The 27,042-nt window shown below is 44.4% G+C and overlaps 1 protein-coding gene across 7 annotated transcripts in view; it reads right to left on the bottom strand.

Annotated features, from left to right (window-relative positions):
- CCDC148 (coiled-coil domain containing 148) overlaps positions 1-27,042 on the bottom strand; it is a 74,846-nt gene that overhangs the window by 12,926 nt on the left and 34,878 nt on the right. For all 7 annotated transcript variants that reach the window (XR_012633936.1, XM_074910411.1, XM_074910412.1 and 4 more), the window contains 3 exons: positions 25,037-25,175; positions 22,747-22,953; positions 5,963-6,103 (listed from right to left, as the gene is read on the bottom strand). Coding sequence is in view for 6 of the 7 variants with exons in the window: in XM_074910411.1 (XP_074766512.1) it covers positions 5,963-6,103; positions 22,747-22,953; positions 25,037-25,175 (487 nt within the window). In the remaining variant the exon portion in view is untranslated. The remainder of the gene's footprint in view (positions 1-5,962; positions 6,104-22,746; positions 22,954-25,036; positions 25,176-27,042) is intronic.

Below are 27,042 nucleotides of genomic sequence, written 5' to 3'. Positions count from 1 at the left end.
CAATTCCTGTCCTGTAACAGAAAAAGGCCCTTCTGCTTGCAGAGCAAAGTGCAGGGAGCAGCCTCCTGTACCTCTCGCTCCACAATCCCAGAGCCGGGCAGCAACGTCTCCTGGTGATGCGCGTGCGGCCGAGGGCCCAGGGCCGACACCGAGCCCGGCTAGGGCTGACACCGAGCCCGGCTTTTGGAACCGGCGCCCACAGCCCCTGTTGGAGCCGCCGCCGGCACGGAGCAACCGCCAGGCCGGCCGAGGAACCCCCGGGAACAGAACACACAGAGCACCCGGGCGGCACAGCCGAGCCAGCACTACCCCCCGGGACACCCCAGCCGACAGGAGAATCAGTGGCTACTGTCATGGTACAGAAAGAACAGGAAAAAAGAGGTCATTTTGTTAAATCTAAGGAATACTATTTACCTAAAAGAGAGGAATAACACAGCTTATCAGAATGGGAAAAACACCTAAGACAGGGGCAAGAAAATGTTCTGAAGAATCCAGGTGTATCTTTAGATCTATGTAATTTGTGCTGAGGGGGAAAAACACCCAAACCAACCACCATTTATGACCTTATATGAAGAATCTACTGCTACACCCAAACGTCTCAGCTCCTTTTAAAAATTAAAATTCTGTAACGTATCTTGCAAATTTTCAAACCCTTCTGCAAACATGGAGAGAACAAAAGCTCTACAGCCCTCCCCAGGCAGATCCCTGCTCCTCTGCGACCCCAGGGGGTACAGGGGGGCTCTGCTCCGCCAGCTCCCCCCTTCCTCCTCCTTCCTTCCCCACTGACCTCGGTGTTGGCAGAGGGGTCCTCCTCCTACCTCCCCCCCAGCAGCCCCCTCCTCCTCCCAGTCCCTTCCCGCAGCCGTTACCCCAGAGGCAGCCCCGTCGCCCACTGCCCGGCCTTGGCCAGAGGCGGCTCCGACGCGGAGCTGGGGGAGCTGAGGAGCTTCTCACGGGGCCACCGCTGCAGCCCCCTCCCCTGCTACCAAACACCTGCCACACACACAGACCCAGCAGGAAGGCACATAAAATCATAAGTAAGATTTTTTAGTAAGCACTGATAGACAAATTATATATTAGGACAAAAAACCCTTTAGTTCACCTACTTTCAGCAACTAATTTTCGGGAAGAGTTTAGACATCTCTAGATAGGAACCTGGCTGTGAACATAAGCTTGAAGAGAGAGGAGTGTATTCAGGGCACTACGCTCCTGTTTATTATGTTATTAATATGAAACAGCTCAGCCTGCGTGACTGGATATGAACATAACTTCTGAACTCAGCCTGAGAGAGGTGTCCGTTATGTGTCCTGTGACGCCCCAGCCCTCTCCTGCGCCCCTTTGCCCATGGCAAACCCCAGCACACCTTGCCATAAGACCCCCCCGTTTCCTGATCTTGCAGCCCCCTGCCCCAGCGGCCGCTAAGCCGACCCGTCCTGCCTGTCCCAGCTATTAACAGCAGCACACAATCCTGCACTTGGTTACACGTCACCTCCAACAGGTAGCACACGTTCCCTTCTCTGCCTTACACTCTGCTATCCTGGCGAGAAGAGTCAGCATGACCTGGTAGATCTACAAGCGCTGGTGCTCCTGCAGTTTCTCTTTGTTGTACTTTTCACTCTCATTTCCACGTTTTTTTTCCATTCCACGTGCAGGTACCAGAAGAGAAAGTCAAGCTGGGATGAGAAGAGAAATACTGACATACCATGATGCACTGCCAAATGAGAAACCAAAACAATAGCCAGTGCTTTGTACCACCTCAGGGCTGACTGAGAAACCCCTTAATTCCTTAGACCTAACAGACTTCTTAGCAATTGCTATGACAAATAGAAAGAGAAAAGATAAAAAATTAACTAAAAATTACTGCTTCCAGCAAAACAAAGATAGTGTTTACCTTGAAAATCAAGACTGAGTTTTTGAAGAGACTATTGATGATGACAGGAGCATATGACAATGCTGCCAAGTTGTAATTCACTGACAAAACAGCATTGTGTTTCTAAAATTTAAAATACAGCTAGAAAAATACAGAAAAGAATCTTTAGAAAAAGATGCAAAAATCTAAGAAAATCTTAGGAATTTTAATAACCTAAGAAAGTGTTAGTTATAAAATGAATTACAAAAAGCAGTTGAAATTATACCACAATAATCTGTTGATTTGATGATTAAATGCATAAAGCTCCTGTGAAGGTCTGAGACCTTATCCTACCTCCCAAAACACAGGTAATTTCTGACAATGAAATTTACTTATGGAATCATCTCACATAGGAAAAGCTCCATAAAATGGCAATAAAAATAACTTCTGTATCATCCTCGGAACTGTATTGAATTTAAGCCTCTCTTGGAGATTTCAGTTGAAATGGCAGGCAAAATACCATCCTCTTTAGATGACTGACTTTGTGCAGAAAAAACTTTAACTATCATGATTCAGAATAAAACGGGTCTTCCAAAGAGTGCTTGTATTTCACAATTCCCAAGCTGTAAGCCACTCGTTTCTTTATATAGGCCATTTTTTATATATGAACTACATAAAAACAAGGATGGCTATAGCCATACTTCTTAGAAGGCTTTTGTTTAATACTGTTTGGAATACTTATATTTATGAAATAAAAGTCTCTCTTTTGTAATTATTCCCCTTTCTGTATTCTATGTTGCCTGGAGGGTTTTTTATAAACTCTAATTAGGGGCCAGTGGATATGTCTGAATGTGGAATGTCAGACATATAGGAAAAAATCTGATCTGCAGTCCAATAGAGCAAATGTAGCATTGGGATTTAAGATCCAGCGTCGTTTTACCCATTCTCAGGTTGGGAAGTGCTTGTCATACCCAGCCTTGGTTCCGAATTGGGCAGAGTGGGCATTCCTTTCACACCGACCACGGACGTTTCACATGTTCCTCTTGCTGCCACAGACGTCCACCAGCGAAGCAGTGGCAGGTTAGCAGCCCTGTTTAAGGATCTCGGATGTACAATACTCAAATGAAACACATGACTGCTGCCCTCAGACAGCTGTATTCCATCTGTGCACAGGCAGAGGATGCTCTCTATAGACATTACATGTGGGCCAGAGAAAAGTGGAAAGTTTGCACAATCAAAACATTTACCCGTAAAATGAACATTGCTGGCGGCGGGGCCAGCGCAGCCGCCCCACGCCTCTTCCCTTCCCTGCGGTTTCAGAGTCACCTGCCACTACAAAAACAGCCTGAGTAAAGACAAATAAGCAGAACAGCTGTAAGAAAAAGCAGCAGCAAAGTTTCTCATAACCAAAGCAGCAAACCATCATTAAACACAGGCAGCCCCCCTCTCTGCACCTCCGTTCCCAGGCTGGTGCAGAAACCACAAACTCTCACAATCACACGCGCCAACCGAGACAACTTCCACATTATCCACACCAGACAAAATCTCGTCACATCTCATCCAGAAAACTCTTCTACACAAGATGAATGCACACACCAAAGTAGATGTTCTGCCTAAATTTGTTATTTTATAACTTTAAATCCAGCATGTAAGAACCATAACAACGTATCAGTCAAGAACAAATAACCAGGACACACCTCAGTGTGAAAACAAAGAAACCACACATACAATAAAGCTTTGTAACACTAATGCACATACACACAATCTTGAAAAATTCCCGTGTCTTTTTATAGAGGTTTACCTCTAAAAAGTTCACTGAGGATATCTGCAGTGAGGCAATTAAGGGTAAAGGTAAAACTAATATTGATTTAAACTGAGCCAGAATTTCTGTGGAAGTGCATGGTTTGCAAACACATAAATATGTCTTGTCTCAACTTCTGAACGTGACATTTTGAAATGACAGTGTCAAATACTGGAGATAAATTTAAGGAAAAATAGGACAAATTAAAATGAGGATAAAGTCATGCGTCACCTGGTCAGACCCCGTAACTGAGCAGGAGATTGGACTAGACACCTCTTGAGGTCCCTTCCAATAACTTTCCCGATTCCTATGAAAATCTCTGATTCCTATGAAAAGTGAGAGTATTCTGTGCATTTTGAAGGAGAAACATCTCTTGAAACTGACTTGTGGACAATTAGTTGCAATTTCGCTAACTATATGATTTGGCATAGGTTAGCAGAAGGATTGTGCTTTGCCAAGAATCTATAATTCATCTTTAAGATAAATGGCAGAAAAAGAATAAAACCAGGTGACCAACGTAAGCAGAGACTTCTTCAGCTAGAGAAGAAACTGGATACCTGCAATGTGCAAACACAGTCATGACCAAATATAATAAAATCAATCTGAAATTCGGCGGCTTTTCAAACGCTGGCTCTGGGCCTTGCAGCGAGAACCAACGAGAGGTAACAGCCCCTGCCTGGAGACGAGAAGGCTTCAGCAGCTTCAGCTTCTCTTCTCCAGGCAGCACTTTCATCAAGTGCTTCTCTGCAGAACTGCTGATATAACCAAACTCAGCGGTCATGCAAGCTAACACCAGGAGTACAATGAGCTGCAAGAGCTTCTGCTCTTGACCTGTTCAACATGGCAGGAAGACACGTTTCTCTGGAAAAAACAAGGAAGAGATATCTGATGCTATAAAAACAGGGAAATTCCAAGTAGTGTAGCACTTCATTTTCATTCTCCTGCCAAGGCAGCCAGTTTCACCTGCCTGCAGGTAATTTATTTTGCTTTGCTATAATTTCTTTTCTGCTTTTAGTAGGTGTAAATAGCTTCAGTACAACTTAATCAAATTGCTGTAAGTATGGATAGTTTTGTGGGTTTTTTCTCTGCAAGGAATATCACTGCAATAGACATCTCTACCAACAGGAGAATCCATCACATCCCAGGGCGTCTAACTGGCCATGTTGTAGTCCCATCAGTAAACACTGGCTCCCAGTAAGATACATTACACAGAAACGTGGCAGATAAAGACAAGAAGGTAAAATCTAATGAGAAAACATGGTAATGTATATAGATTTTGTTTTCTTCCTTCTTTTGCACAAGTTTTCTGCAGTGTGACACATACTGATGTCACTAAAGCCTTCACATGCATCATGAAAATACTCTATTTGGAAGAGTTTAGCCTTGTTTTCTTAACTCTGCTTTTAACTGGCATGTTGTAACAGCCGAGCTTTTAGCGACCCTTCCTGCAAATGTGTTAGCATGAGTAGTCCCGTAAGAGTGACAACTCATCAGCGTTTGAAAGACAAAGCAGCAAGAATCTATGACATTCTCCAACTTACTTTTTTCCAGAAATAAATATGCCACAGAAACACGCTACAGGAGAGCTGGACTGGGAGCATGACAGATTTCAGTGTAAAACATAACCAGAAAAAAGAGGTGAAGTTCTAATAAGACAACGTCCGGGATTTTCGCCGTACCACTGAAATTAAAAGGTCAACACAAACACATACATGACACAGCCTGGTTTTCCCAAAGCATTATGTTCACGGTAGGGGATTTCTGATTTTCTAATAAGTTGCAGTTTAGACATCAAATAGGCATCAGAGCCCCTCCCCCAGGGTCAGCCGTGGCGCAGACGCCCGCTGTCGGGGTGGCGCAGGCGGCGGCGGAGCCCCGGCCCGCTCCAGGGCCCGTGTGCCAGGCACAGCGTGCTGCCACGGGACAAGGGGACGAGGGACACGGGGTCTGTGCTGCACTGCACCCCACTGCAGCACGGGCAGCTGCCAGAGCCTGTGCCACATCGCTAAAAAGCACAAATCTATAAGAACTGGCAATCCAGTAGTGCCTCGGCACTGATTGTTCGTGACACGGAGTCACGTACAGTTACTTGTGAATGCTTTTTAAAGAAATGTAATGAAGTAGCACAACTGGTGTTCAGGAGCAGGCAGCGTGAAAGCTAAGATGGACAGCAGCAAGACTCAACTAACCATCTGCTCGCCTCCATACTAATTCTCCAGACTTTAGGAGAACACACAGTTGAGAAGGGTTAGAGATTTTAAAGGCAATTGTACACATTAACAAATGCAAAAATGTATAAAAGTTTCTCATACTTTCTCTTTCTCCTGAGCTCTACGAATCACCTCCTGTTCTTTCTGTAGCCTTTCTTCCTCATCTTTCTTCTCCTTTCTTCTGGCAGCTATGGCAGCTTCTAGTTTCGCAGCCTCTTCCTGCTGTGCTTTCCACTGTAGAACCTGGAAGGAATGGTTGAAAAGTCATTCCCGCAGCAGGCTTGGGTAATATTGTGGCCCTGCCAGCCTGGGCTGGGAAGGAAACCCGTGTAATCCATTTACAGACCCGCATTTATACCCTCCTCGGCAATGCCAGACCGTTCAGTAAGCGCCACCTTCGTGCATGTGAACGTGCGACCCACAAGCGACTGGCGTGCGCAGGGAAATCACGCAGGAGGACACGGACCTCCTGACACCTTCCCGACACCCCGCGTTGCTCTAACAAGGCAACACGTCCTCAGGAACCAGCCCCGGGGCACGGCTCACCGGGAGCGCTCAGCCGGGGCGGGGGCCGGCCCGGGCCTGGGCAGAGCCGTGCTCCGGGGAGTCAGCAGCACCTGCAGCGGCTTGGCCCAGTGCTGACAGACCCCTCTACTCCTCAAAGGAACAAGCATTTCCACCAGTTTTCATCTGCATTCTATGCTACAGCGAGTACGTTATTACAAAGATATTAAAATATTTATAGGTTTTTCCCATGTACTGCATTTCATTAGCTATGTGCACAGACTCGATTCATTCTTCTGTTCTGCACTCGTGAAAGATTTCTGTTCAGAAACCCAGCACTCCCCGTGGCCTGAGGTTCTCAGGGAGCTGCATCTCTGAGTGATGCCCTGTTTGCCTCACTTCTCTGCTTAGATAACAGAGTTTCTTCTGCAGAGTGTCCCAATAGACTAAACACCTCTGTGACTTTTCACATAGTGCAGGCAAAGCATGAAAATAACATGAAATTTTACAGTGGTTGTAAAATTAAACTCTCTCTTTCTTAAAAGATTTTAAAATAGCTTGTTAAAGAAATACTCTGCCATGTGTACAAGACTAACCAACAGTTACTTTTGTCTCCTGCAACCTGAGTTTATCTTTGAAAGTTCAATGCAGTTTGCTACCATACCCAAGCATGAGCGCTAACTGGTGTGTTGCCATGTTTTAATAAAAAGGACGGAGTTTTGGGGTTTTTCAAGCAACATTCATTTACACTACTATTTGCCCAGAGCACATCCAACTTTTCCCAGCTTCAATTCCATCCCCAAAGTTAAAAATTATGATTTAGCTGAACATTAAATGCTTTTTAACCTCTTTTCTTCCCTTTTTCTAACTAATTCTCAGCAAAGGCCTGCTCATAACTGAGTTTCACCTTCTGAAATGTCCTTTCTCTCCTTTCTAGGGGAAAAACAAAAAGCTAGGAAGCAGCCATCTTCACCAATTAGATATTTTACAGAAGAGCCTGGGTCTGGCCTCTTCGCACCCTCCCTCCAGGTATTTATCCACCTCGATGAGATCCCCCAAGCCTCCTCTTCTCTGGCTGAGCAGTCCCAGCTCTCTCTGCCTTCCCTCATAGAAGAGGTGCCCCACACCCTTCATCTTAATGGTCCTTCACTGGACTCACACCAGTAAGAAAGAAATAATGAAACACTTTTTGAGGCAGGGACCTGTACCCAGTTGTCCTCAAAATTACAAAGAACATCCTCAATTCTAGGCTAGCTTGAACCAGGGTCTTCTCACTCCCTGACACTGTCGCTGTTCCACTTGAAAATCACCAAGAAGCAGAAGAGCTTCTCTCTTCCAGGGAACGTCTTCTCTGCTGTCCACTGGCTGTTCATTAGTGCCAAGGAATGACCCAGGTGGAGACAGGAACACATCCCCTCCCTAGTTCAGTCCTCACATAACTCTCCCTTGCCAGTTCCCATACTTAGCTCTGGGACTCAAGCCTTCCCTCCTGTCATCTAAGATCTTATTTCTGCAAGTTGCTTCCTAAGTTAAAAACACCAAGTCGACGAGCAGATGCTGTAAGATTTAAACAAGTTCCAAGAAAAAGAATCAGGCATTTAGCTATGGTTTTAGGCGTAACAGAAATGCATCTTCTTGAGGAATATGCAAAGCAAGGATTCTTGTGACGGAGTTCAGCGTAGGGACACTACCAAAAAGGCAGAAAAGCAGCAGGTAAGAGGGCTGGACCTGACACGCTTTCCTGGGAGAGTTGTCTGAACTCTCCCAAGTTCTGACAACAGCCACCGAAGGTGAGGAACAGGCGAGTGTGAGGACCGAGAGGGATTCAGCCCCTTATTTCAGGGTTTTCTATAGTTCTGACAGTGATGACCAGTTCAGCAGGACAGCTGGCTGAGCCTGAAAGAGTGAAAACAGGTAAGTAAGGACTTAGGCAAAAAATGGCTACGTAGCAGAGGTTTGTTAGATGGATTCTACAGAGGAAGCCAGCGGGTTTGGGCCTGTCTCATGCAGAGGGAGTGACAAACTGACTGGTTCTAAGCTGTACAAGAATGAGCATATGTGGGTAAAGAAACCCCTAGCAGCTCCACACGCTGTGGCAAGTGAGTTCCGAGGGAAGCGTCAGCAGAAGAACATGTACCACACTTAATGGAAACAGCCCATTACAATTTCCAACCATCCATCTAAATGGAAATATGGAACAACAATAAAAATAGAACGAGAATGAGATGAGATGACCACACTAGCAGCTAAGAGACTTCTAGAGGGAAGGTGTCAGTTTTTGTAAGACCCTATTTTCTGGAGCTTACCTGAGAGAAACCTCCCACACACTGCAAAACTGGGAACATAAGGTCTTTGTCTAAATAGAAATTTTTATTTAGCAATTTTGACAGCAGTCTGCTCATGCATTTTAGCAGTTTAAGAATCTAAAATAAAATGCTAAATTGTTTCAGTTACCCTTCACTTGCTACACTAATAAACTCGAATGTTTTGAAAGTGAATGTGGAAGAGCATGCAATCATTTCTACCTCACTTTTGAAACAGACTGAAGTAAACACATAGACATGAAGCTTTAAAATCTAACAACAAACAAAACACGAAATCTGCTAAAAGACTGGAACTAGAATAAACTGCAGAAGCATTCGAAGGAACTTTAAACTTCTGTAATAACATCACTGAGATTTTCTGAACTGAAATGAGGTAACAGCCAAACTATGTAACACAAAAATTGCTTTTTTAAAGTTTGCATTTTCCTACATCCTGCATCACACTCCTTTCAAACTCTCTTCAATAATGAGATATATGCCAGTGTAAGCAGGCTCATGACACGATGCAGCCTCAGCTCTCCCCCACCTCTGAGAACCCTTTTGATCCTTTACTGGTCTCCTCTAGATACTAATTTACATATTAACCAGGGATCTTAATTGTTTGATTGCAGCCATTCATTTGCATGGTGAGTCCATTAAATTGGTCTCAATAAAAGCTGCAGTTAACTGATACTTCAGGGGACCTACTGACTGGAACTGAATGTTGAGAATAGAATTGGCCCAGCAGAGTCTGTCAAGATGAGAATTGGTCAAAGGAAAGAAAACACCAACAAAGCAGCAAGCAGACACAGACACTAATCTAGTGTAAAATCACCTCAAACCATTCTGATTAGCAGTTGGTGAATAGCATGGCACATGTTACACACCAGCCTCATGCCAGGCCACAATCACTTCCCCTAGTTGTCTTCATACAGCTCTTCTGTGAAAGCCCTTTTGATTCAAGTCAGAAATCAATGCTGGGGCACAATCTAGATTTTCAACAGGTTTCATACAAACAAGCGAGCGTAACCAAGCATCAAATATGTAACTTCACTCAGCCAACAAAACATTAATCATGCAGTGAGGTTCCCCAGGCAAAGCTGACGTGTCAATAATTCAGTGCATATCTCCACTACCTTCCACAATGGTCTCTACACTGCCCTCAATCGCTACTAAACACACCTATTTTTACTCAGTGAGTAGATTCTGCCTTCCATTTTTATCTGGTTAGTTCTTCTGAATGCATGAGCTCATTGCCTATCAAGAAAACAGGTGATAAGAATGACAGAAGGAGGGACAGTTTCATTGTTCCCTTGCCCGCAATACGCACTGCTGCTTTCTGTAGGCAGCGTATGAAGCTAGTTTACATTATCCCTTCCCCTCCCACTTAGAACTAATCTATGCCTTTTCATTAAGGCAAAAGAGGAGTCACTTCCTTTAAAAAAATTATTCATAGTTGCAACAAAAAAGGAAAAATTGGTAAAAACCAGAAGAGCCATGTTTGCAAAATATTTATAAAATGTGATTCAGTAGGTTGGCATTAGGCCACGCTTTCCCCACACAAAGAGTTAAAGTCATACAGGGTAAGATGTTCTTAACAGAGCTGAGCTAAATTAGTGTTTTATTATGCAAGAAATACCAAAATTTAGGAATTAAACAGCTGATTCAAATTGTCAATATACTCCATTTTTTAAAACCACATCTGAACACGAAAGCATCTCTCCAAGAGAGAAGTTCTAGTCCCGCAGCCCCACTTCTGTGGGCCGGCCCGCCTGGAGGGGGCGTCTCTCGGGGCAGCACTGCCCACAGGACACGGAGCCCCCTGTTGGCACCGCCCGGGGTTCAAGGATCAGGAGAGAGACTCTTGTAACTCAGGGGCGGACAGACCCCGGCCTGCGGCTGGACTGACCCGGGCGAGCGCACGGCGCCGGGTGCCAGCCCAGGGAGCCCCCGGTGCTGCTGCAGGGCACCTGGCCACGGGCAGGCACTGCCTGGTGCTGTTTCCAGCAGTCCCACCACTCCAGCTTTTCAAGAATCCCACTGGATTCATCACGATTTGCCTCCAGAGGTAGGATCATGCAGATCTGAAGAGACCTCTCCAAAAAATCCTGAACAATAATTCTGATTCACTGAGGCAGTAATCAGGGACCACAGAATGCACAAAAAAAATTAATGTGTGCTTGATTGCATTTTTTCATTCCTATGAGTAGAAAATCAGAAAGGTAGAGTTTACTGTGTCAACAGTAAATGCACTGTTTAAATATTTAAAAAATCATAGTAGTGAAACTAATATTGAAAATACACTAAGAATTGGATCCCCTATTGCCTGTTTCACAAAGAAGCTTACATTTGAGCAGTAAGCACTGCCAAATTAAGTTCTGAAAGTTTTTAATTACAACTGGCATTGCAAGTGCATTTCACAGCCCGTGTACTACTAGTGGCGCTTTTGCCAAGTGAATTATTAAATTGCTGTGCTGAACAGAACACATACCTACCTACTGTCAGTTCATTATTTCAATATCACATATTACAGTAACATAAAGTATACTACAAAGTAATTAAAGTAATAAATTAGTTCTTTCACTCTAACATCTGAATGGTAATAATGTATTTACCACGTACTTAATGTTACAGATACATCTCTTTTAATGACAAAACAAGTTTTGAGAGACTTTCCTTGAGAATCCCCATTGAATTAGCACACGGTAACAGAGCACCACATCAGGTTTTCTCCCTAAGCCACGCTGACGTACGTTGCAAACAGGCGGTGAAGCTGCCTAGGGGTGACACACGGGAGCTGGCATCAAGCTCCTGCCGGCAGGCAGACTGGCAGCTCGGGGAACAGGAACACGGGAGAAGGGAGAGGGTCACGCAGGGAGTAAAACCAGCCTTCATAACCCCGGGGAAACACGCTGCAGACCAAGAGGATGTACAGTGGCAGGAGAAACAGTGTCACCAAACGGCTACACAGCGCTCCAGAGCAGTGTTCTCACAGGCTACGCTGTGCTACACAGGTATAAGCAGCTGCTAGAATTCAAACTCTAAGCAAGAATTCCTAATAGCTGTGTGATAAAGTCAGTGCTGTTGGTCATAATTAAAGGCATGAAGAGAAAACCCTGTGATAGCCCCACCCTGATTCTCTCTTGCTCACTTTCAACCTTACGAAATGACCTGATCCCAGTACACGTTCAGAATCTCCCAGAACTTTATTCATCTCTGAAACATTTCTGCACACCTTTCCTTATGTAGGTTTTTTTTCTTCTTCAAACTGTTCACAACTGATTCTAAAAATGCCCGGGAAAAAAAATAATTAAGAGTCTCTTCAAGAAAAATAACTTCACAGATGACGATGCTACGTATCGCAAGTAGTACTGCAAAATCTGAACGAGTGAGTTGAGGGAGCACGCCGCAGGAAGCTGCTCCACGCTGCTGAGAGAAGCAGCGTTCTCATGGTGGCATCACCGTGCAAGTGAAAGCAAGAGAGCTGCAGCAATCAGGGCTGCACAGTCGGAGATGTTGCAATGGGATTGCAAGATGACCGGCGATTCAAAGACTAATTAAAGGAATGCAATACGAAGGGAATTCTAAATCAAGGAATCACGGAGTGCATCTGCACACACCTGTGCCAGGGCTCTCGCTGGTCGCTCCACAAAGCGGGCGGGAAATCCCAACAAGAGCCCTGAGGTGGTATTTCGTGTTTCACACCTGGGATAGCACAGACCAACCCCAGCGCAGGGCTACGCTGCGCACATCAGCTCTGCCAAAAATCACATAGGTCGCAATAAAATTCCTGTTGCGTGGTAAAAGCTCCGTGTCAGGCTTTAAGGAAGACAGAGCAGAAGCTCAGCAGCTTTCTGAGCTTGTCCAGATAGAGCCCGAGCGGTCGTTTGGAACCAGGCAATCAGCCCTGGAGAGGACGAGCGCCGCGTCGCCCGGGGACTGCCCGCTCCCCGCCGCAGGACCCTCCGCCACAGCCCCGGAGGCCACCCGAGGGTCCCCCACAGCTCGGGCACCGCGCCCAGGGAGCTCCAGAGGAAGAGGCAGCTGGGAGTGCAGCAAGGAGCGTCCCAGCTCCGGGAAGCGGGCTGATCTGCTGCTCCTCTCCCTCCTTCCAGCCCGTGGGCGCCATGGCCTGCCCCTGCCCAGGGCTCCTGTCCTGCTTCTCGCCAGGCAGAACCTGGAGCCGGCCCTGCCACGGTGGGTCAGACACCGCCGCACTGCTCCGGAGGGACCCACAAGGCACAGGGGGAAAATGCCTCTTAACTGCAAGTTTGGATTCAAACCACGTCACCATGACATTTTTCCTTTGCGTTTTTAAGATAAGGACTGCACCTCAGAATGAGCTGGTGACCGAAGGAATTCTGTTTACAGAGAAAAGGCCGGTTTAGAACTAGGGATTTCTAGTGCATCCTGAAAACAGAATTAAGCAAAACAGATGTAAAAGGTGATTAAGTGATAAAAAGTTATGGGCTAAAGGAATTACAGGACTGTAACATCAGGTATTCAGTAAGAATATTCTTCTCAGTTCAGTTCCTAATGGACACATCATCCAATCGATGAAGATGATTTAATAAATTTGGCAAACTTCTTATTTCCCCACACAAGAGAAGGTCATTACTTTTTATCTACTACTGGCAAAGAGCACAGTCCAACGGAGATCACTAGAAGATTAACATGGAAAACTCATTAAAAGGTGACTTTTGTTACCAGCAGTACATCCTCTTCACTTGCAATGCAGCCCAGTCGTTAATACTTCAGATAAAGCAGTGCCTGCTGATCTATGTCTCTTGCCTGAGCAACTCCCTTCCATTCTAAGGTGGAAAAAAGGAAAGATATTTTAAGGAAAGGGGGAGGGGAATGTAGAGGAAAATAAAAAATTAAAGACATAGTTTCCCATAGAAGAACAAGGATTCACCATGGTAATTTCTATTACCATTAATAGAAGTTAAGGACATAAATTCCACTTGGGTTAATGGGATAATAAATCCCTTAGACTTAAATATTTTATAAATGGAACAGGACAATAGAAGCCTGTGTTACAAAAGTAAAACTTTTTTTTAAGCCACTACTGTTGAAGCTACCGGAAACCTTGATGTGTGATTTCTCAATGCAGCGATGCTGTCTCTCAGATTTGGGTCCTGTAAGCAAGTTGCAAAGGTCAAAAGCTCCTGTATTGCTGGTCTTCTTTAGAGCTGCTGTTTTATGAAGTTGGTAAGGAATAAGCAATCAGGTTAATATATATTTTAGAACACGTAACAAAAAGTACTTCCTTGGCAGATGACATTAGTGGTAAAGCTATCGGTAAAGCTCTCCATTACTAGTAAAGATCCTGAGTTTGAGTCTGCTGTCAGAGGACTTGGGGTAATGGTTGAACTAGATGATCTTCAAGGTCTTTTCCAACCTAGATGGTTCTGTAGTTCTGAGTACTGCGAAGTAGTGCATTTCATTTAAAGAAAAGAAAGAGTTTTCAAACTTACTTGCATTCACCCACAATTTCTCATCACAAACCCTAAGACTTTTTGCTGGGGACCAGGGAGAAGGAAACAAATGCCTGTTGTAAAACATCTGCATTTCCAGGACAGAATTGCCACAGCTTTTCTCACACAAACACGTCAGCCTCCGCAGTGTCTGCACAGCAGCCCCACACCCCTGGCAAGCAATGGCTGGATACGCTCTTTGTAGATGGTTTGGGCACACATGAAAAGTGTGAAATCTAGAAAATGCTGGACCTGCTGGTAACATGTGCCAGTGTGCAGTAGTTTCAGCAGCTTTCAGACACGCAGAACTCGCAGCACAGGTACTGGAGAGCAGATTTACGCTTGCGCAAGGGGCATCTCATGGATTTCTAGACTGTTAGTTAACGACTTGTTTGCCAGGACTTTGAAATTCACAGGTAAATTCTGCCCCAACAAAGATGACACCTCCAAGGAAACAACGGTGTATAGACCTGCTACTGATGTATACTTGTGACAACTGAAAATAAAAAAATACCTTGCACTAATCAAACCCACCACACATTGAAATATAAAATATTAACAGTGTTATTCTCGGAAATAAAATAAGAATAGAAAGTGTATGCTTATGTTCCTAAATGGAAAGATAATGAGACGGGTGCCTCAGGGTGTGAATACAAGAGCTTATAGAAGAGAAAAAATTCAGATGTGTACTAAGAACAGTTCCCTGGAGTCAAAAGTATTATGGGGGAGAGGGGAGTTTGTCAAAGCAATGTGAAAAAGCCATCACACTTAAATTTAAGAAGTCCCAGAAAGTCCTTTTTTATAAGCATCACACCTACTGCTTTCCCTTTCTTGTGTGCCAGTAACCTTACGGACTGACATGGAAGTTCAGATTTCCAAGGGGGGCTCCACATGAAATATCCCAGTCAAGTTGAAACCACAGAATGGGCTGGGTTGGAGGGGACCCTAAAGATGCTCTAGTTGCAAGTGCTGCTGCCGTGGGGGGCAGGCCGTGGGGGGAGGCCAGGGGGGGCAGCAGCCCCACGCCCGGGGACGCCTCCCCGCGCCCTGCCGTACCACGCCTCGCGCTGCCCACCCTCAGCTTCGCGCCAAACCCCAGCACTCAACCCCCCCACCAACACCTCCTGCCTACACAAAAAAACAGCCCCGTGACAAGCAGCTGGAGGGCAGCCGACATCTCCCCGGGCACGGCGCAGCCCAGCAGCGAGGAGGACACCGACCTCCCCCAGGACACTCACCCGCGGGCACCAGTGAACCCGTGAAGTCACCCACGACATCGACAGGTACACCAGCAGCATCAACTGCTGCAATTAACAGGTGGCGGGATGAAGGCTCCAGCAACTTCCAACTCTCAAAACCTGTTCCTCCTTCTCTAGCCTGGGGATTCTTCTACCCTGAAAACTTCTGAGCAGCACCTGGAATCTCACCCAGACTCCACAGGGTCTCGAATGGCAAAACAGCAAATGGTACAAGCTAACAGTACTCTGCTCCCGACTCACACAGACCCATGAGAAGTCCAGTATTAGAGCACGTGGCAGTGGAATAATTAAGAAATAATACACTTGCAAGTTTGTTTGTTGATCTCGGAAGATAATCTTGTTTTGGCTGCGATAAGTTCACATCCCTAGTGGATTTTTGTCTGGTGCTCTTGAGCAGCTTGTGCTCCACAGGCTACCTCTAAGAGCTCTGCAAGAAATAATGGAGAGAAGCAAGGCTACTGGTGCTAGGATTAATTTTGTTACATTAAAAAAATAATTTAAAAAATCCACCTCTAAAAAAATTTTAATTTGAAAATCAGGAAGCTGTTAAAAGTCACTGTTTTGACCATTAACAGAACTGTAGATATTTTCTTCAGCTATAAAAGTGTTTAGATTTGAAAAAGGGATATGATAGAAAAGTCTTTGAGCATAATCCTCAGTCATAATCTGAAAAGTAAAAAGATACGTTGCTCTCAGTTCGGAAACTCATCCACAAGGTCTAGGATTGGTACCTGTAAAACTTGTGATCCAGTACAGGACCAGTTTTGGTTCCCTGGAGCTGAAAGCACATCACATCATCTTGCTCCACTCTTTCACAGCTTGTCCTTGTATTCCCCTCTCTTCCCTGCCAGCATTATTCAGAACATCCCTCTGTTCTTGACAATGGGAGCATTAACAGTTCATTAACATGTTTAACTATTACACAGGCTTAAATATTCACACACACATAACCTTAAGTAAGCCACATCTCTATTTACATCTCCTTAGCTGAAACTGTTTTCCTGTTATATCCAGCACTATCTCTCCTAGTTCCTTCTGCAGTCGTACAAAGAGCTCCTTTGATCCTTTACTACTTCTGCAAAATTTTAATGTAAATTATTTTGCTTGCCTGAGGTGCCACTTTTCTAGCTCAAAAAGGAAGATAATTCTCCCAAAAAATTAATGCAAGCTGTCTGCTTGTCCATCCTCAAGTAATTTTGGGGATCACTGGACAATTAAAACTCAGTTTGACAGATAAATGTACGTCTCATACTAAAGATCCTCCAAGCTTTGACAGAGCTAGCAGCCAGGTGTAAGGAGCAAGATACGTCTCAGGCTGAGGCACCATGTCTCCTCTGACCGGCTGAAGCTTTGGGGCGCAATGCGTTATTCAAAGGGATGTCGGAGCTGCCAAGTCAGTGCACGGTCTCCTCCTGTGCAGGTGGCCCTGCAGCCCCCGTTGCCAAGGCCCAGGGGCTCCCGGTGAGCACGCAGCCGACAGCGTCCTGCACCCCAAGGGAGTCACCGCGGTTCAACAACCCGAGGGTGTGGTGCTGCGGGTGCTCCGCTCCTCCCCAGACCCCTCAGCAGCCAGACACCGAAGGAAGCGTTTCCAAGCTCCTACGCCGTCTCATCTACCGCGAGCTCTCGTTACTGTGCTGGAGCGAACCAGGAAGGCAGGTGGAAGCGCCCCCCCTGCACCCACGGGCGCAGAGCAGGGCCGCTCGGGGCTGGGCTGAGGCTGGCAGTGGCCCACAATCGCAGTGGCCCACTACCATCACCGTGAGACAACCCCGGCTGCCAAGCACCCGGCAAGCACGGCTCACGGAACCGGCACAGCTAAAGCCTGGACTGCCACTCCTCCCAGTCAGTATCTACTGAACCCCTCTGGAATACAGCCCTGGATCTAGTTAACATAATGAGCATCTGGTTATTGATCTTTGTATTCTGCTAATGACTTTTTCTTAATTAACCAAGAGGACAATTATTTTTTCATTTGTAGCTTAAAACGTAGAGAATGTCTGCTGTTTTTTACACACCCCATAAATTTGTTTATCAACCCCTCTGGTGTGTGCATATATTGAAAAAGAGTGAAGTTATAAGAACATTTCAACCTTCTATTGTGGCCCAAGAGTTGCATCACCATAACAAACTGCTGTGAACTGCACCAGGAGGTAAGAAAAATATTTGGGACAGTAACACTTTAAATCTGCCATGTCCTCAGACAAAATATTAGGTAATATACTGAGAGAAGATTTCAGTAAAGAGGCTGATAGATTCAGAAATAATATCATGTGATAAAACATATGTGGTATAGGAAAACGGGGGGGAAAAGGAGGGGTGAAGGGAAAAGCAAGGAAAATTCGCAGAGACCACCTCTGCGTATGAGCTTCATCTGACCCCAAAGCCACGTAACTCATCAGGGCTGTGCTGACCTCAAACCAATACAACCAGCTTTATTAACTCTGGATTAAAAACATACTACTGATTCAGATTTGGCTCATCTTTGGTGAATTTTAAAATCCTAGTTATGTGTTCACATCCACCTTAGAGAAATACTACAGCATCCGACAACTCAAGTTCACCACATACTTCCTGAACAAGTACCTGCATTGTAAATTTAGGTTATTAAAACTTCCTTGTATTCCTCATATCCAACAAACAAATGGGTCACCTCAGCGCTCAATAGACAATGCCTTGAAAAAGACAACTCTTCTTTTAAATATCACACTATTTAAATATTTATTTTTGAAAAAGTTTCCTGCAAAATGATCAGACCATAGTCAAAGTACTACATTTGATACCTATCCAGGCTTACCTTTTTTTTTAACATTCAGTTGTAGTATTTCAATGCTGATCTCCTATGGCAGCCAAATAATTCAAATCAGGGACTTCCTTGTCTATGTGCTGAATAGGGAGATGCAACTTTTTCCCCCCTGAGTTTACTGACACTTCCTTCTCATTATACGGGAAGAGAGAAGGAAGGCAACCTGCAACATGCTTTATATGATTTCCAACATCCCAGTTAATTCCACCTAACTCTTTTCCTTTTGAAATTAATTTATCTTAGTTTCTGCCAGGATAAGGAGTGCGAGAGTTGCTCTCCAAAAATTCACAGTGTGTTGCAAGAGATTTTAGCACTGGAGTGGGGATTAATCCTGGAACATAAAAAGAGACAAGATTTCAGCGCAGGCAGGCACATAGCTTTATGCTAAGGAAGCCCACCCTATGCTTCATACGCAGGGGATTCAACTGTCCTTTTGTCTACTGCTGTAGGTCTTCCCTTGAGCATCCTTTTAAAATTGTTTTATATGAAGATGGAAAGTACTGGATTATAAACATTTTAAGATAAATTCATTAGAAAAATAATGTTTAAAATGCATGCAAATACCTTGACCAGATTTCTAAATTTATTACAGCAAGTACTTCAACCCTTCAAACCCCAGCTGTGAAGCAGCACCCTACTAACCCTCTGAAAAGATGGTGCTCTCGCTTCATTACCTATCTACCTTGTGACAATAGAAGAATTTGCTTCTCTATGTTGTTTAGAATGAGGCATTTTACACAGAAAGATAATTTTTTTGCACAGCATCTACTACAGAACCCTGACAGTGTTAAATCCACACAGTATAAAGAATATCAAATCTTAGTGATTCCTGATCGCTCGTTCAGAGTGTAACACCCCCACCCACTTCCCCATGGTTTTGGGTTTTTTCCCCCCGCCCAGCAAACAGAGGTTAAAGATATGTACCAGAAACATTTCCTCTGTAAGAACGTACAATATATCCTCACTAGTATTATGCATTTCACACTTTATTTCATTCTGATGACTACCATATGGCCCTCGTGATTTATTTCACCTGAGCTTCTTGAGTTGTTTCAAAGTCCTCCTTAGAGACTGAATTCTGTTAAGGACATCTTCTGTGACATGGAACAAGAATCTGACAGTCCATTCCCCAAATAAAAACTGCTATAAACATTAACTTCTCTGCTGCTTTACTTCTTAATTGTTATCACCTCTTATCAGCCACAAGGCCTAGAGTCTCACTGATGGCATAGTTGCTTCTAGTGCATTTAAACCAGCTCTAAATAATGTATCCCTTAGTCTGTTTGCTGTGCCTTTGGTTTGCTGTTGAGAGATTAAAAGAACTATAGAAAAGGTAGGTGAGATCATGTGGTTACTGCAGTAATTAAAAAATGCATAGCCTGTCACATATGAATATCTTCTTTCTCTTTTCCATTGCTCAATCTGTACTACAATTAGGAACAAACTGATTTTCACACACAAAGAAAAACTCTTTTGAAAAACCCCACAAACTCAAAGAAGCCTAGAATACAGACAGGTATCCCTTTTAAACCGAGTAGAACAGGCTAAACGGTTTACTGACTGGAAGTTGAATGAAAGGTGTCATATTCAGCTTTCCTCTTCTCCCACTCTACCATTAACAGCTGCTTAAACAATCCACTTTGATTTTAATGTGTTTCTGCATATTTGGTCTGCAGAATGGATCTAGTGACCCTTTGCATTTCTAGAACTGCTTACATAGCTTAGTGTCTGTGTCCCAACCTTGATTAGCAGCTGATATAAGTCAGCACAGAAACGCTATGACTTCCCCTGAAACCCGCTGGGGCTAAACTTACTGAAATGCAAAAAACCAAGTCAATTAATGGCCAAAAAGAAAAAGTGGGAGAATAGCCCTCATCCCCGACCCCCAGCTCCACACTCAGACACTCAGAGAGGTTCCCTTTTCACGGCGTGTTCCGGGCCCTGGCCAGGCTGAGTGTTCTCCATGAGCAAACTCCCGAGGCCGAGGGTCCCTTCTACCCCCAGCCCCTGCCCACACTGGGGAGCCGCACGCTTCAGACGTGCAGAAAGGCAAGTCTGTAAAATGAACTGTAACTGGGTAAAGTACGAGTTTTCAAATGCATATACCCATCAAATCCAAACAAAAACCATGGATACAGTCAGAATAATTTCTTTGAAAAACAGCTAGCTCCTTGCCCAATTTCAACTTCTGTCCTCTAGCCCTTTCAGCTGCAGAGCTGATCAAAACAAGGTCACTATGATATCCTCATTTAATGAAAAAAAATGTACCTTTTCATTCCTTTTTTTCTGGGAAACAGGTGAATGGGTTTTGTTCAAACGTTCAACAATTTAACAAAGCCACCTTTTGAAAAGTGCAGGCCTAATAGGTTTAAGTTTCAAACAGTTCCACATTGCTGGAAACAGGAGGTCAGAACCCAAAAAACTTTCAGACAACGTTCAATGAATTAGTGAGATTCTTAAGCTACATGGAGGCAACATAAGTACTCCAACACTTGCTTGGGGTTTTTTCTTCCCCACAAAAAGTAAGAAAAAAGGAAAAAAAAAAAGACTGAGTCATAAATTCACAGTTTTGGAATAAATGGCCCTTCCACCTCTAACTGTGCAGAGAAGAGAGACACACCAATTCCAGAAAGGCAGGTCTACGTAAAAAAAACCCCAAACAAACCAAACAACTGTCCCAACTCTGGAGAACCGCTGCCTACTCCACCTGGCTCCAGGGAAGCCCCCAGAGCAGTTAAAATAGGGTAGTCGCCTACTCCCCACCGTGGGAAGCCCAGACAGTTTCTAACCCTAAAGTATTTAGATTAAAACCCTTTGATGACAGATGGCTCCAGGAACAGGAGACAGAAGGTTTCTGGTATTAGTACTATAGTGAAAAACTAGCACCAACATCAAAAATCTTCAACACAGTACAGGTTTTACTGTGTTTTTCTACTTACAGAAAACCAAAAGCAAGAGTTTAGTATTTTGCTGAAAAGTAAGGGTTCAACAGAGGTAATGCTGGTAAAGTGAGAATAATCCACCATGTATGCTCTCAGGAGTTCTGTGCAAGTGGAAATTCAGAGAGCAGATTAAACAAACCTTAACATGTCTGTCACGCCCAGAAATGTAGTTCCCTTACAAATGCATTAGGCAGCAACATCGTAGCACCTTTTTCTTGTGTCTGGGCTCCTCACATTTTATTCTATTCTCTTACCAAAAAAAACCCAGGTGTTATTATCTTTTTTCACTTATTAACACAGTGAATCACCTTTCGGAATATTGTGAAACCTCCATGACAAGGGCAAACAAGTTATGAGATCCATTTTTTGAGGTCTTAGAAAGCATTCTTAAAAATACACAGAAGGGAAGATAGGACCTGCTCGAGCAGGGCCAGAGGAGGCCACGGAGATGCTGGGGGGGCTGGAGCCCCCCTGTGAGGACAGGCTGGGAGAGTTGGGGGGTTCAGCTGGAGGAGAGAAGGCTCCGGGGAGACCTTAGAGCGGCCCCCCAGGGCTGAAAGGGGCTGCGGGAAAGGGGGGGGGACTCGTCATCAGGAGGAGGGATAGGACGAGGGGGAACGGGGTTAACCTGAAAGAGGGGAGATTTAGGTCAGATCTAAGGCAGAAATTCTCCCCTGTGAGGGGGGTGAGGCCCTGGCACAGGCTGCCCAGAGCAGCTGTGGCTGCCCCCTCCCTGGAAGGGCTCAAGGCCAGGTTGGACGGGGCTTTGGGCAACCTGGGCTGGTGGAAGGTGGCCCTGCCCGGGGCAGGGGGTGGCACTGCATGGGCTCTGAGGTCCCTTCCCACCCAGACCACTCTGGGATCCTACGATTCATTGTTTCTCTGAGAACAGACTGGCATTAATCTAAAAATCTGGTGGTGGTGATAATGAATGGAACACTTCACTTGCACTTCTGGGGATTCTAGTGCTAAAAGCAATTATGAACTGACTCTCAGACAGCAGAGATATCAATCCCACTTTTCTGAGGGACACACTTTTGTGATTTGCCAGTGTTACAAAGGAACCCAAGGAATTTGGTGCCAGACTTTTACTCCTGTAGCTTGCTTACAGTCTCTCATATTATAAACTGCAGAACAAATCTTGTTCTTCCAGCACTGAAATACAGTTCAAACTCTTCAAAGGTGCTCAAAATCCATCAAAATAAAGGTGACTGCCGTTTCTACAGAGATTATAACCACAGTATGAAACTCATAGTAAGGTCTAAAGTGTGCTAGGTAATCAAATTCTTAACCAAGAAACGACAAACGAAATTCAAGAGCTGGTTGTAGCACTAACACGAATCCTTATTGGTAATGAAACCAAGTATCTGAAAAGCCATTTGCAAGCCGAGCTTCACAACCATCCTGAACCCTGCCAACAGATTACAGTTTGCTTTTTTTCCCCCAACTGCCTCAAACAATTCAATCAGGCCAGTAAAACCAGGATTATGACAACTAGCTTCAGTTAGTTTTTCTTCACTTAAACACTGTAACTTCATTTTGAATTTACCAGTAAAAACCAGACTTGCATGTGGTAGATTTATAACTGAACCTACCTTTGCTTTCAGATCCGCACAGATCTCCTGCTGCTTCTGTCTGGTATTAGCCAACAGTACTTCTGCCTCATGAGCAGCAGACGCTTCAGCAACAGTCATCGCTCCCTTTACCAAAAAGGTTTTCTTAGCTTGGGCCCAATCTAATATCAAGGCTCTGCGCTGGCTCCTAATGAAGTGGTAACGATCCCAAGCTTTCTCATGAAGAACCTAAAAAAGTAAAGCGTTTCAAAAAGGTTTAAAAACTATGCGTTAATAAAATAATTCTAGACATTTCTGCCAACCTTGAATGTAACTGATGTAGTTCTTGTATTGCCAGTATCTTAGAGCTCAGGGCCCGGCAGGAACCTGCCAGGCGCCAGGAGCGCCGTGCTCTCCCGCGGCGGCAGGCGGTGGCACCAGCCCAGCCCTCCCCCAGCTGTGCCATCCTGCCGTCCCACCGTTCTGCTCTGAGCAACGCTTCTGCCGTGTGAATGAATCAAACGCAACGGCTCCTTCCTGCCCTCAAGCACCCAGCACAAGCAGGTCCCTTCAGTACATCCTCAGAGAAATCGAGCACTTTCAGCAACATGAGGCTCTTCGTAGCAAATGAAGATCTACAGCTCCAGCAGCTGTAGGAACTCACTACAGATCAGAAGTAGCTTCACTTTTTTCTTTCCTAGCAGGAAGTCTGGATATGGATTTTTAGCTTGCCAGGCAGCATATTGCCACCACCAATGTCACCACCTAACAAAAACGATCAGTGTTTACACCTACACACACCTTCTTTGGCCCCGTTCAGTGAGGTCCCCCAGGATATTGGGGCTTGCAGCTCTGGCAGAGCAGTAACAGGTAAGGCTGCACAGGCTGAGGCAGTAGAGTCTTGGGCCTGTCTTAAATCCCCAAAAACACAGGTTACAAGGACGAAGGATGTTCTAGAGATGGCTGGCTGCTCACGGGTGTCAAGGTGACCACTCTTGGTGCTGATTTCCAGGCTTCTGGCAGGGGACGGGGGATGCTGACTCGCCTGGTGCCTAGCCCACAGATATTGCCATCCCCTCGTAGCTGGAGGAAGATAAAGTGGCACCAAAACCTCTGGAGTTTCTCTTTGGCCAAACGCACGTAGGCCACTGCATCTGCAGTTCACAGCACCTTGGCTGCTGCCACAAACCCAGGTGAGCCTCGCCAGCAAGCCCCTGAAGCTGGGACACTCAGAAACAAGAAATAGGGTGGAAAGTTTGCAGCTCTGTGCCCAGCCCTCTCTGATGAGCCACGCAGTGCTTGCCCACTGATCCATCCCTCGGAGGGAAGGAGGCAGAGGAGGTCAGAGTTCAGTACTCTAACGGGACACGGATGCTTGAAGAATAGATTCTTAGTGGTGTTTTAGTATTTCTGTATTTGTCACACTAATATGCATACTAAGGGATGGCAATTCAATGCACAATTGTGATTTTTAAATGCAGAACTTTTAAATCTAAAACAAACCTTCTAAGAATTAGGGATACCCACTGATACCCATTAGTAACAGCTCTGCTTAAAATATACCTACATTGTACAAAGCATGTAATTATTTAGCCCAGCTCTCACAGGCAAAAGTTCTGAAATCCATAAGAACTTTATTTTTGGTGAAACTATGCTAATTATCAGTATCATTTCACTGTCACTCCTTTGCACTAGGCACTCCTCAAACACAAGCACATAGATGGTCTAAAAATACATACAGGGATAAAAAAAGACTCCTACTTTACTTATGACATCGCAAAGTGTTCTGGCCTTGAAATGGGTTTCTCTATTAGCTGCTATGTGCTTATTCACTGTGGAGTGTAAGAGGAATCAGCAATCAATTTGAAAGGCATTACACATGTAAAAATAGCCTCTCCCTGAGAGCAGGAGATAACTTTCCACTCTTCCTGCTATGTTTGTGCCACAGACCAATTAAAATAACTATTCCTAGACAGTGTGACAATGCTATCCATCCTCATAAAAAATAAAAATACCAAGAGAAGCAGAATAGCATGATATAACTGTGAAACTGTACAGCAAAAGCAATGCTAACAAACTCATTTTGTGAATCTGGCTGTAAGAGTATGTGGAACGATAAAATCCCCACAGTGTTATTGTGAGGAAGTGACAGGTTTTCAAGTTTGTGCATTTCGAGGACAGGGACATCTCTTCTTCACTGTGCAGAATAAAATTTATAATTAAGAAATTTTAAAATAAAAAATCTTTTATAAACATTCTTTAATACAAATGTTCACTACAGGATTTATGTAAGAATTTATAGAAGTGACCTAATGTTTAAAACACCACTGACCAGATCACGCCTGGACTTGTGAGGAAGGTATCTCTGCAGCACGTCGAGGTACAAAGTCCTCCTCCTCTGAAGATCCCTTGGGTACTGACTGGTAACAGTCTGAAAAACCCACTGATCTTCTTCCTTCCATTCAATGTTCCTACAGAAATGCAAGACAGTCATCTCCAGTATAACTTAATACCTGAAGAGGAGGAGTTTGGTTCTAGTTTATTTATAAAGACCCAACCTCTCCGTGGGCCCACAATCCTCAACCTGTAAACTCGATGTTGGATCAGAGCTGAGAAACTTAGATTCATTTTAATGAAACAAAGCAAACCTCTATTGCCTTTCTAATGTGACCATTTATTGTGCCATCATTCGAGTGAGTTGTTTCTTCACTAACCTGTTTTTTTACCAGGGAATGACATTGTTTTTCTCAAATATGTTACATTGATGAATAGCCACATCACAGAGAAAATACAATGTGAAAAAGGAAGATGATGAACAGTCTCTATCACTGACTAAATAAATGATCAAAATGAAATGCATGAAGTGATAACACTTGTATGTAGCTAAATGCAGAACTAGCTTAAAAACAAACTTCTGACAGCCACAACCTCACCAGCAAGGCCTAAGACACACAATTTTTTAAAACAGGAGGTGCAATAGTCAGTATGCATCCATGTATTTCAGAAAACTAGAGTACCAAGAAGTAACAAAACTACAGCAGAGCACCACAGGTTTAGATTTTGTAGATTGGATTTTACCCTCAACCTGCACTCTTGGCCTTGAAGGGATTAACATCAGGCTTTTACTGTCAGCATTGGTTACGCGCTGCAGCAGAGCCACACCACAAGGTCTCTCCAGCCCAGTGACCTGTTTTCAAAAGTGACTAAAAGCCCAGGGAAAATTAAAAGGCAGCAATCACATGAGTCTACCCCCCAACAAATTCCTGCAGCCCCCAGCTGTTTGCAGCCCTCCGACCTCCTGAGCCAGCAGCGGTGTCCTGGTATTTAACAGCACTGTGCTCAGCAGGACGTTAGCACAACTTCATCCTTGCCCAGGCAGAAATACCAGCTATTTAAAAAAGGAGTTTTGTGAGATGCTTATATGCAATTAATATTAAACTAGATTTTATGATAAGATCTAGCATTATCTCTAAAGACAGCACAGTGGACACAAGTATTAATAAATACATCTATGTGATCCAGTTTAGCACAGCTCTTTTTAAAACCCATTGTGCAGTGAAGCCGCGGTGTATTACCACCACTGTACAATATTGTGGGACACCGAAGGAGGGAACAAGAACATATCCCTAGAAATGGAAAGCCTCACCTACAGACATCTCTCAAGAACGCAAAGACACAATATCCCCTTTCAACAAACCGCCGTGGCAGTAATATCCTGTCAGGCAGGGGAACCCAATCCCTTGATCACACCCATTTCACCTTTTCCCTCTCTACCAGCACTTTCTGCTGCTGCATGCTTTGCTGCAGAGCTGGCAAAGATCTGCACTGAGCTTCACTAACCTTCCCTTACCTAAAGGCATCTATTTTACAGTTTTCTTCAGGCAGATTAATGGGCTTTATTCTTACCCTTATGGTCTTAAGAAAGATTTAACCTTCACCCATCTTTCTGGAGACAGCTAGTGATCAGAGGTTCTTTCCTACCCGCTTCAATTCTTCATCCTCTGACTTTCATGAAACAAAAATGATTCTTAGCTTACTATAACATTTTCAGCACAGAATCGTTATTCCAGGATCAGAATGGTGGCAACCCAATGGTAACCAAATATGAGGAAACAACTAAAATTACTATTCCTTAGTCATCAACACCTTGTTTCCTGCACTCTACCTTTTCTGTATTTTGTTTTTATTTGAATCAATGTTAAAAGTTACTCTTTTATGCAGACAGGATCACAATGAAGATGGTCAGGTATGGAGAAATCACACCCCCCCTCCTTCAGTAAACCCCAGTAACGTTGTCATGTCCATTAGTGCTCCAAACACAGCAGAACAGGGAGCTCT

Source organism: Athene noctua, chromosome 7, assembly GCF_965140245.1.
Source record: "Athene noctua chromosome 7, bAthNoc1.hap1.1, whole genome shotgun sequence".
In the NCBI taxonomy this organism is placed as follows: Eukaryota; Metazoa; Chordata; class Aves; order Strigiformes; family Strigidae; genus Athene; species Athene noctua.
The sequence above is the reverse complement of the archived record's forward strand: the minus strand, read 5'-3'. Positions and strand labels throughout refer to the sequence as shown.